Genomic DNA, 12,487 nt, shown 5'->3' with positions numbered 1-12,487 from the left:
CTCTTGTGGCTGATAAAAATTCAACTTATTTCTAAGTCAGTTTGTAATATAACTCTTATGAATAGCTTTTATGTTTACTTGTGCCAACAAGCTAATGGGTCGCTTGTTGTTTAAAGTATATAATAATTTGAAAATGCAATCCTCCTCCTCAGTCGTTTCCTCATTGCTGAGTGTTGTGATTCCCTATAATACGAGCAACTATCTCTTTCCATCGGCTTCTGTCCTGAGCTTCCCTCATGGATTCAGAGAATGTTTTTCCACTGGCTTTCTGTACTTGATCCGTCCATCGAGTAGGTGAGCGACCTCTACTTCTGCGCCCTTCAACGTTTCCCGAAATTATAAGTCTCTCAAGAATATCATCACTTCTTCTTGCAATATGGCCGAAAAATTTTAAGACGGTGGAGAGGCAAATAGAGGAAAGTCGAGTCTGAATAATAAGCTCTTGGAGGATTTAGTGATTTGCTCTGTGTCCGTCCATGAGATCCGAAACATTCTTCTCCAGCACCACATTTCAAAGGCGTCAATACTTTTTCTGTCGTCCGATTTCATTGTCCATGTTTCGGGTCCGTAATTAAATATGGAAAAAATTAAGGCACGTACTAATCTTATTTTGGTGTTCTTCGACAAGGAGCTATCTTTCCAGATTTTCGATAATCGACTCATAGCGTTTTTGGCCATGCCTATTCTCCTACGTATTTCTGTTTCACAAGGTCCTGTATTACTGATGCAGGATCCTAGATAATTAAACTCGTTAACCACTTCAAACTGGTCTAAGGCTCCTGTTGTCTGAAGTGAATTTGAATAATCTACTATCATAATTTTTGTTTTTTGTTTATTGATCTTGAGACCACATCTATTGCTTTCAGCTTCCACTAGCTGCAGAAGGCTGGACATTTCTTCTTCGGATGCATTTATTTATGTTTTATCATCTGCATATCTGAGAGTTGAGATCTTCTTTACTGCGATAGAAATACCGCCATTTCATTTGTCGAGTGCTTTTCTCATTATATATTCCCCATAGAAATTAAAAAGACTTGGAGATAGAATACATCCTTGTCGGACTCCTCTACCTATTTTAAAAGGATCACCAAATGCAATAGTGTTGTAAAATATTATTTCAATTAACTATGATGACAGTCATCGTATATACTGGTCTAGCTCAGTCTCTCAGATTGTGAGTACGTATTTTCTTAATAAAAAATATGAATTAGATGAATGATCTAGATTGAGGCAAATAAAAACAATAAAATATTTTTTACTTAAAAAAATATTTATTAAATATCTAAATGCTATACAGGGTGCTTCATTGGGAAACGGAAATACTTTAATGGTGAGTAGTTGTCACCGAGCCGGTTCTAGTTATACTGTATACTACATTTTTTGCCCTACCGACTTTTTTAACCGAGTTTTATCGATTATTCCCATTTTTTCCTAAGCCATAACTTTGGAACCACCCTGTAGATTTTTTTGATATTTGGTACACACATGTCTTATTCAAAACCCAAACGACCGACATACTAACCAGAAGAAAAATCCAGGTCCGGATTAACAAAAAATTATTTATATAAGTAATTTTGACCTTAAAACAACACCCTGTATATTAAAATTTTGAAAATCTGTTTGCATATTTGAAAAGAGCATAATAAAATAAATTTAATGGTTCGCTTCAATTTTTCGTCCAGACAATTTTATGACTTTAATTTTGAAATTATATTGAGTTTTTTAAGAACTGTGACATTAAAGCTGGTATTATTAACTTTTAGGTATAAATTATTAAAGTTAATGAATAAATACTCATTTTAAAAATAATCAATACTTATTTACCACATTGGAACCACCCAATTATTAATCACAAAAAAATCCAGGTCCGGATTAACAAAAAAAATATATAAAGTAATTGTGACCTTGAAACAACACTTTATTATATATTGAAATTTTGAAAATTTGTTTGCATATTTTAAAAGAGAATAAACAACTGCGTTAAAAGGTGCATGTCAATTTTTTGCGCAGATAATTTAATTGCCTACGGCAATTTTGATATCATATTGATTAATTCTGTCACGGTGACAAGAAGCTGCAAAAAAATTAAGGTAATTAGAAAATCGATTGGATATCTTTTAAAACGAGCAAGTAAATGCATCGAACAAAATGGCGGACATCTTGGACAACTGCTATATTTCAAATATTTTTAATTTCTGTTAAATTGTTGAATCGTTTAAACAATTTTTTTTATTAGAGTTTTTTTAATTCTTTACTAAATCTTTAAAATATCCCAATTCTCGCAATTATAATTTTTAATGATGTGCATATAGCTTCAACTCCAGAGAATCCATGAAGCCAGCGTAGTAAATAAATATTAAGTATTTTTAAATTAAGTATTGATTCATTAACATTAATAGTTATTTATGATAATATAAGTGTTAAAAGTACACGTTTAAGGCACGCATATGAAAGTTTGCTGAATCCTTAAAGTAGCATTTTTAACACGCTTGTAGAAAAATTATTAAAAGTTAATAATACCGGGTTTTTAATCTCGAGTTCTTTAAAATTTCAATATAATTTAAAAATTTATGTAATTAAATCATCTACGCAAAAAATTAAACTGAACCTTTAATCACAGTTTTTATGCTCTTTTAAAATGCGCAGACAAGATTTCAAAATTTCAATATACATACAGGGTGTTGGTTCAAGGTCAAAATTACTTTATATATTTTTGTTAATCCGGACCTGGATTTTTCTTGTCATTAGTAATTGGGTCGTTCCAATGTAGTAAATAATTATTTATTATTTTTAAAATGAGTGTTTATTCATTAACTTTAATAATTTATAATTAAAAGTTAATAGTACCTGCTTTTTAATGTCACAGTTCTTAAAAAAATCAATATAATTTCAAAATTAGTGTCAAAAAATTTTCTGGCCGAAAAAATGAAGCGAACCAGTAAACTTAGTGTTCCGTGCTCTTTTCAAATAGGCAAACCAATTTTCAAAATTTCAATATACAGGGTGTTGTTTTAAGGTCACATTTACTTTATAATTTTTTGTTAATCCGGATTTGGATTTTTCCAGTGATTAGTATGTCGGTCATTTGGTTTAGAATGAGGCATATGTGTACCAAATATCAAAAAAATATACAGGGTGGTTCTAAAGTTATGGCTTAGAAAAGAAATGAGCAATATCGATAAAACACCCTGTAACTCAGATATACAAGTCGGTAGGGCAAAAAATGCAGTACATCTAGAACCACCCCGGTGACCTCTATTCACCATTCAAGTATTTCCGTTTCCCAATGAAACACCCTGTATAATCTAAATATTTCAATATTCTGAAAAAAAAAACAGGAAATATCAAAACGGACAAGAACATCTTAAAACTTAATTTGACTTCTTATTTTTCTTGTTAATTATTAACAATTGTTGAAGGTCTCAATGTTGTTATTTTTAGGGGGAGGAAGGGCGCCCATGGTATTCGTTACGATGCCAAGGTTCCAAGATGGTATTCCTGCAACGTTGGGCACCATCGAAATCGATAAAAGTGGAAATTCACTTATTAGACCTTACCCTGCTTGGGGTTGGCAAAGAAACCCAAAATTGTGCAACCGATTAAGAATTACGTCTGTATACAGAGTGATGGTGAGTACTTTGATAATTATGATTTTAATACCTGTATCATATTGGGCTTCAGTATGATACAGATTTTCATTACAATACAGAATTTTAACAAAGAGATTCACGAGATGACGTTCTGTCTGCCGAAACGAGCCGAAGACTAGTGTCGTAATTCATCCGATTGAGTAATAGTCATTACAAGCGATTAGATTACTATACTTTCTCTACGTATATAATCTTTATCTTTTCTTAGGTCGACGAATGTCATAGACTTTGGGTATTAGACAGTGGACAACTTGGAGATACTGTTGGATGTCCTCCCCAACTTTTGGCTTTTGATTTAAGAACAGTAAGTATTAAATATTATACAGCAATACATACTCTGTTTGCTAATCTCCCTATAAAATACATAAACTTAAAAGTAATGAAAACGTAATATTATTTCATATTATTGCTATTGTTTAAAATACCTACATACTATAATTTCTTGCAACCACCATTGAGTAGTTTTGATGACATTCTGCAAATAAAAATAAATAAAAACAAAGACCAAAACAATGGGTAATATTATATGGGGCATTTATTTTTCAGTGTTTTAATTTAGAATTTGAATTTTTGCACTGAATTCTAAGTTTTTTAAAATGTTAATTTTATCTTTCAAAGCTAGTGTATATATTGGTATTTTTAGCTACAATATTCTTACAACAGCAGGTAAATATAATATACGCACTTGCACCATAGACGTATAAACGTTTCTACAGTGCTAGTCAAAAATACGATCCCCCCTTCGTATCTTTTGAACGGTAATACTTATAAGAGGGAAATTTAGAGGGACAAAATAAACAAAAGTAGGCTTCTCATCTAGTCGTAACAAGTGACGTAATAGTGACAGATGACGTTACAGAGCCACTGTGACCAATAATTTAAATGGAACCATATGGCAGGTGATATCTCTTTTGAAAGTTATTGAAAATACATATTCAATCATACTAATTTTGTTTGAGTTTAAGCTTGTTTTGATGAATAAATTAAATAAATAAGAGAATCGTAATTTCCCACTTAATTAATAAAGATTCAAACGTCCGCCTATGGCACTATGACTTTTCAAAAAAGTTGACGTTGATGTAAAAACAACTATTGTTTGTTTTTTAACCAAGAGGAGTGATTCAAATTTACCGCGCCGTAATGCTTGTTTCTAATTGGTCCAACCGCGGGCAAGTTTACTCCATTGTTATTAAATTTTGACACTAATGACATTTATCAAATTTTGGCACCTCTGTCATTTTATAGGTTAATTAAGTATATCGGCGATTTTTTGTGTTTTCTGCATTATTCCTTTAATTTTTAGATTTTTAGTCTACTTTTATAGACAAACAGTTGTTTTTAGAACACTTTAGCGATGTGTTAGTAATATATAATATGTATGGATTATCATCGAAAGCTGATATGATCAACGAAAAAAGAAGATGAATTTGGTGACTTTTCTAGTAACTTTCTTGGGTGTGAATCTGTCTTTTTAGTTTACTCCTCTTGGTTAAAAAATCAACTATAGAGAGTTGAACAACGTCAACTTTTTTGACAAATAACCAGCGGCGGACGTTAGGATTTTTATTAATTAAATGCTAAACTAGAATTTTAGTATTTATTTAATTTTTTCATCAAAATCATCCTAAACTCAAATAAAATTAGTATGATTGAGTAGGTATTTTCAATACCTCTCAAGCGAGGTATCACTTGCCATATGGTCCCATTTAAAATTATCGGTCACAGTGGCGCCGTAACGTCATCTGTTACTGTTACGTCACTTGTTATAACTAGATGAGAAGCCCACTTCCGTTTATTTTCTTCCTCCAAATTTCACTATTATAAGTATAACCGTTCAAAAGATACGACGAGACGGGGGGAACGGACTTTTGACTAGAACTGTATAAAGCAAGGTCGTTTAGGTTGTAATAAATTAATTTTTTCACAAATGGTCCATTTTGGAAAAAATCCCGAAACGGGTCGATTTTTATTTTTAAATTATGATTTGCTGGCTTTATAAATCATACCTGTGACGTCATCTATATGGACGTGATGACGTAATCGATGATTTTTTAAATGAAAATATAGGTGGTGTGATAGCTCATTTAAAAGGATATTTAATTCTCTATTCAGTAATATTAACATTAATATAATAATTTATACAGGGTGTCCAATTTTTTTAATTCAATTAATTGAAGACCAAAAAAAGAATGCATGGAATTTTTTTAATTTAAAATACGTTTTCCTTCTTCCAGAAAACAGAAAAAATGTTTATTTGACAAATAAATATTGTTTTTCGCTTAAATTCGATGTTAAAGCTATCACCCCCTGCCTATTGGCTCTTTAAATAGTTAATTTAAGCAAAAAGCAATGTTTATTTGTTAAAAACCATTTTTTTCTGTTTTCTGACAGCAATGTATTTTGAATTAAATAAATTACATACATTATTTTTCTTTTGAGAATTAATTTAATTTAAACACAATTTTTTTGGGCACTCTGTATAAATTATTATGTCAATATTTATATTATTATATAGAATAGACAATTGAACACCCTTTCAAGTGATCCAGCATACGACCACTATCCCCATTTAAAAAAATCATCGATCACGTCATCACGCCCAGATGGAAGACGCCCATATACAGGGTAGCGAGAAAGTATGGAAACACGATAATTTGTCGGAAACCACTAGAACGATTTTTATGGATTTTGGTGGGTAAGGGTCTTTTAATGCGGCCGATATTATAGTGGTACTTACATTGTTGTCAAATCTTCCGTTTTTCTGGAACTCTAATGAACTTTTTTATTTGAAATAGAACAGCTTGTATATTTTTTCTGTTTTGAAGTCCTTAGGACATACTGATTATTTTTCAAGTTGTATTCCCTATACCTAAAGGCCGTAGTTTCGGAGTTATTGCTATATTTATTAAAAAAAATTTAAACAAATTATAAAAAATAATTTTTTTGGCCCGAGTAGACGATTATTTTAGGTTTTTTGGATAATTGAGAACAAAAAAGGTCTTTCTTAATTTTGTTGTAAAGTTAATCTTTTCCGAGTTATAAACAATTTAAAACTGAAAAAAAAAACGAAAAATTACTATTTTCTAGGTTCAAAAACAAAAGTAAAAAATATTATTTTTGAAACTCCGAAGTGCCTAAATACAAGTACGAACCTCATTGTATCAGACACCGATAAGTGATTTGGTCTTATTTTATTTTAAACCATTGTGTTTTAGTTGTTAATGCAGCCCGATCGCCCGTCCTCTCATATGCGCTTCATTATCAATTAAAAAAACATTATTTTAGAATAAAACGTGACAAAAATTCTTATAGGGAGCTGATAGAAGAAAGTTTGATCTTGAATATAGGTTCTTCGTAATTCAAAAAAAAATTTTCTTGTGATTTTGAACCTTGAAAATCGTCATTTTTTCGTTTTTTTTTTCAGTTTTAAATTGTTTATAACTCGGAAACAACTAACTTTACAAGAAAATTACATTAGACCTTTTTTGTTAACAACCATCCAAAGAACCTAAAATAATGTCTACCCGTGCCGAAAAAATTAATTATTATAATTTGTTTAAAACTTTTTTTTTAATAAATGTAACAATAACTCCGAAATCACGGTATTTAGGCATAGTGAATATAACATGAAAAATAATCAGTATTTATTAAGGACTTTAAAACGTAAAAAATATACAGGGTGTTCCATTTAAAATAAGAAAGTTCATTAGATTTTCAGAAAAACTGAAGATTTGACAACAATGTAATTACCACTATAATATCGGCCGCATTAAAAGACCCATACCCACCAAAATCCATAAAAATCGTTCTAGCGGTTTCCGAGAAATTACCGTGTTTCCATACTTTCTCGCTACCCTGTATATGCCAGAAAACGTTGATTGAATACACGGATTATAAAAAACTCGACAAGCGCTAAATTTGTCAACATTGCTTATTATTCACTGTATTATCAATGCGTCATCGTCCGTCGGCAGATTCACATAAATATGTACCACATTTTGTCCAGAAAAATTAATATATTTTTTTACCACCAAAAATGAGATGTTGTACCCAAATAATGCCTCAAATACACTAAGCAGCAAAATTAACTTGCATCTTACTTAACTCATTTGAACTCTTCTACCAGCATGATCAATCAAAAAAGATGTATTTGTTGACTTTTCTAGTGACTTTCTCGGGTGTGAATCTGTCTTTTTAGATTAGGTACTCCTCTTGGTCGAGGAGTTCTAGGAGGAAAATTCTAAGAAATAGTTATTTATTCGGACATAGATTTTTGTAACGAAGACAAAAAGTAAAGATTCAGCGTTAGAATTATTCAAAAATGGATGGTGTCAGCATTTTCATAAAAAGATATGGCAGTATTTTCATAAATAATTAAATACCAAAATATTTGTCTAAACATTTATTATTATTAATAATGTTTTTTTTACTTCTAGCATCAACTTCTTAGTAAATATGAAATACCAAAGGACCAATGGAACATAAACTCAACCTTTGTAACACCTGTCGTTGATATTATAAGCAAACAAGATAATTGCAAAGAGACATACGTCTATATGGCTGACTGTATCGGGCACTCCATCGTAGTATATGACCATCGCTACCGGAAATCGTGGATAGTCGAAGATGAAACTATGAAACCTGATCCAAAATTTGAAAAGTATACGATTGACGGTAAATATTTTTATGTATTTTAATTTTATCTAATATACTTTTTTTATTGTTTGTTTACTGTGCAATCAGTCAAAAACAACAGACCATAAACACGTTTGTTAAAATTTACAATGGCGCGAAGAGAAATATTTCAATAAATATTTAGACATTCATTTCACTTATTCCCCTTAGAGGGCGTTCTAACCATACTACGGTATAAATAGTTTTATTTTTGTACCGAGATCTATGGCCGTTTTGGTGTCAATTTGTCTTCTGCAGAGCCTCCTTGGCAACAGGCAGACCTAGAAATAGAACTATCGGAGGATGTCAGGAGACAGATTTAAATCAAAACGAAACCGTAGATTTTCTAATTTTACCAATTTATTAGAGTACGAACTCGTTTCATACAGGTTCTCTGAACCGCATATTGTAATATTTTCCTAGCGGTGCCTTTTAATATTGTCATATCTGGGCCTGGGTTAAACAGAGAACTTGAATCGAGTCGACATTCATTTCAATAAATATTTACTCTACATGAATATTAAAATTACCTGTACAATAATTAGTGTTTTTTAACTTAAGAATAGTAAATCTAATGGTAATTTTTGCTTAATAGTCCAGGGCGCCTCTGTTTTGAGATGGACGTTGAGAGGTGACTCAAATTTTTTTACGGAAATTGCTTGAAAGTAACTCAAATAATAATATTTGAGTTATCCTCCCACTCAAAATGGTCCGGAACATTGTTTAAATAACCAAAATGTCAAAATATGAAGGAAAAATTCGATTTTTTATTGGTTTTTTGATTATAACTTTAAAATTATTCATTTCTGAGAAAAGTTGTACTAACATAAAAGTTGCGTAATTAAATTTACTATAATATAGAATTGGTTAAAAATTTAAAAAATAGTCACCCTTGTTGCAAAATAGCAATAATTGCTGAAAAACCCATACAAAAACAAGTATTGTATAGACCTTAATATTTTACCCAGAAAAACTTTATGATATAGTAAAACAACACTGTAAATTTCATTAACCTTTAACTACACGCGCTGGCGTACTTTGTACGCCAGATATAAGAATTCTACTGGAAATATATTTAAAAATTTAATTTTTGACCTTGCTTATTTTTCTAAGCTATCACTGGAATGTGCTTTACAATTTGGTTTTAGTTTCGTTATAATCGGCGTTCTGGAAAGATCGTAATTTACATTTTATTATTTGTTGTTTTCGGTGGTGGAAAATATACCCCAGGATTATATTACTATAAGTCGTAATATAAGTACATATTTTAATTGTTTTTTAGTCATTATGGCAAAAAATATATTTTTCTTTGTAAACAATACTTTTTCTCCTGTAAAAAATCACATTTAAAAAAAATTTTTATTAGTAATTTTATTTATCATGGAATCCAGTTATTCCATGATTCCAGTTATAAATCCCAATTGGCTTACTGAAAAGGAACTCCAAGTATTCACTGATGCCGAATAAGGTTTATAACAAACAACTAAGTGTATTTTTTCAAAAAAAATTAAGCAAATCCGCTGTTTTTAAGTGTATTTTCTTGTGGCGTACAAAGTACGCCACGCGTGTAGTTATGTTATAACTTGATGCGCGGGTAGTTAAAGGTTAAAATCGATTTAATAGATTTTTTAAAATAAAATAAAAAATAGAAAAAAATTCATTTTTTTTAATTTTTCAGGACTGAAAATAAAGCAGATAGCAAGTTGAATTCTTTTTTGCTTATAGAAGTGTACTGTACCTTTCATTTGCAATTTGCAAAATTAAAATCGATTAATTACCACGGAATCAGGAATTTTTTTAATAAATATTAATCTATATTTTGTTGTATTTTAATATTTTAATTCCACAAAAATCAAACTAATTGTATTATTGTTTGTGAAATATGGTTTAAACAATTGCATATGTTTAAAAATAATAAACTTTTATTCTCTAAGTTAAAATATATGAACAAAGAAAGTTTTTGCTAAAAAAGTGTTATTTCAAAGGACAGAGTATGTGTTTTTATTTTGCAATAAACTAATTTATTTATTTATAGCGAAATTTAATAAAAATTAAAATGTATAAATCATTATCAAAGGTCATTGGAATGCCCAATCAGAGCAAACTATCCGCTGTCCTGCGCGTAGCACCAATAATTAATGTTTATTTAAAAAAATTCCTGATGCCGTGGTAGTTACTCGATTTTAATACTGCAAATTGCAAATGAAAGGTACAGTACACTTCTATATGCAAAAAAAATTCAACTAGCTATCTGCTTTATTTTCAGTCCTGTAACATTTTGAAAAAATGATTTTTTTTGCGAAAGCTGGATTGCAAAATTTATTTTGCAAAATCTATTGAACCGATCTTAATGAAATTTACAGTGTTGTTTTACTGTATCATAAAATTTTTTTGGGTGAAACATGAAGGTCCTAAGTGTAGCATAAATGGTTGAAAAACGTAAAACGCGAATACTTGTTTTTGTATGGTTTTTTCGCAATTATTGCTATTTTGCAACAAGACCCTAATAGCACAAGGACGTCCAATGGACGTCCATTGGACGTCCTTCACGGACTTTAGGGACGTCCTTTGGACGTCCGTTTTCGTCCGAGGAACGTCCTTTATACGTCCTATTTTGGTCCAAATGTCGCGCTACCGAACGTCCATTGGACGTCCATCTAAGGTCCGAGGGGACGTATATTGGAACTTAATCGGACGCAAATTGGACCTTAATCGGACGTCCTAGGGGACGTAAATTGGACCTTAATCGGACGTAAATTGGACCTTAATCGGACATAAATTGGACCTTAATCGGACGTCCTAGGGGACGTAAATTGGACCTTAATCGGACGTAAATTGGACCTTAATCGGACGTAAATTGGACCTTAATCGGACATAAATTGGACCTTAATAGGACGTAAATTTGACCTTAATCGGACGTAAATTGGACCTTAATCGGACGTAAATTGGACCTTAATCGGACGTAAATTGGACCTTAATCGGACGTAAATTGGACTTTAATCGGACGTAAATGGGACCTTAAGCGGACGTAAATTGTACCTTAATCGGACGTAAATTGGACCTTAATCGGACGTCCTAGGGGACGTGAATTGGACCTTAATCGGACGTCCTAGGGGACGTGAATTGGACCTTAACAGGACGTCCAATTTTGGTCCAAAGGCCAAGTTGTTAAACGTCCAATGGAGGTCCACCTAACGTCGGAGGGGACTTTCGGTGGACGTCATTTGGGCATTCACAGGATGTCCCAGTTTGGTCCAATGTCTTGCTGCTGAACATCCATCTAACGTCCTGGAAGGTCATTCGGTGGACATCTAGCGACGATATTTAGACCTGTGGAGAATGTATTGTGGGAAATAAAAAATATATTTTTTAAGGAACTTATATTTCATCTTATATCAAATTACAATTATTGGATATTACAGTATTTACATTAAATTACAATACACTTCTCCAAGAAATTAACGCACCACCTTAAATATGGGGTATATTTGATGTCTCGTATTTCCTAAACCTGTTGTCCCATCTAAGTGATGTTTTTATAATATTATAGCCTAGGCTATAGGTTACCTCCTTAAGCTTGTCATGCTGTAATATATGTATATTATATCATATCGCTCTCTATAGAAATGTGATATAATATATATTACAGTATAGCTCCCTGTAACATATTCTAGGGCCTAGGCTAGAATATTATAAAAAAAATCACCTAGATGCAACAACAGGTTTAGGAAATTCGAGACATCAAAAATGCCCAATTTTTAAGGTGGTGCGTAATGGGCTGTATATACAGGGTGTAACAAAAATACAGGTCATAAATTAAATCACATTATTCTGGGACCAAAAATAGTTCAAATGAACCTAACTTACCTTGTACAAATATGCACATAAAAAGTTACAGCCCTTTGAAATTACAAAATGAAAATGGATTTTTTCGATTATATCGAAAACTATTAGCGATTTTTTATTGAAAATGGACATGTGACATGTGGCATTATTATGGCAGGAATATCTTAAAGAAAAATTATGGTGAAATTTGTGCACCCCATTAAAATTTTATGGGGGTTTTGATCCCTTAAATCCTCCCAAACTTTTGTGTATGTTCCAATTCAATTTTATTATTGTGGTACCATTAGTTAAATTCAATATTTTTGTTTCTTAGTATT

General features: G+C 31.4%; 1 protein-coding gene across 9 annotated transcripts in view; it reads left to right on the top strand.

Annotated features, from left to right (window-relative positions):
• LOC114335683 (major royal jelly protein 2) overlaps positions 1-12,487 on the top strand; it is a 267,509-nt gene that overhangs the window by 112,712 nt on the left and 142,310 nt on the right. For 7 of the 9 annotated variants that reach the window (XM_050655701.1, XM_050655700.1, XM_028285965.2 and 4 more), the window contains 3 exons: positions 3,442-3,629; positions 3,859-3,954; positions 8,087-8,324. In XM_050655701.1, coding sequence (XP_050511658.1) covers positions 3,442-3,629; positions 3,859-3,954; positions 8,087-8,324 — 522 coding nt within the window. The remainder of the gene's footprint in view (positions 1-3,441; positions 3,630-3,858; positions 3,955-8,086; positions 8,325-12,487) is intronic. The other 2 variants (XM_050655702.1, XM_050655703.1) reach the window with 2 other exon arrangements.

Source organism: Diabrotica virgifera, chromosome 7, assembly GCF_917563875.1.
Source record: "Diabrotica virgifera virgifera chromosome 7, PGI_DIABVI_V3a".
NCBI lineage: Eukaryota > Metazoa > Arthropoda > Insecta > Coleoptera > Chrysomelidae > Diabrotica > Diabrotica virgifera.
This window is presented reverse-complemented; position numbering and strand designations above follow the sequence as displayed.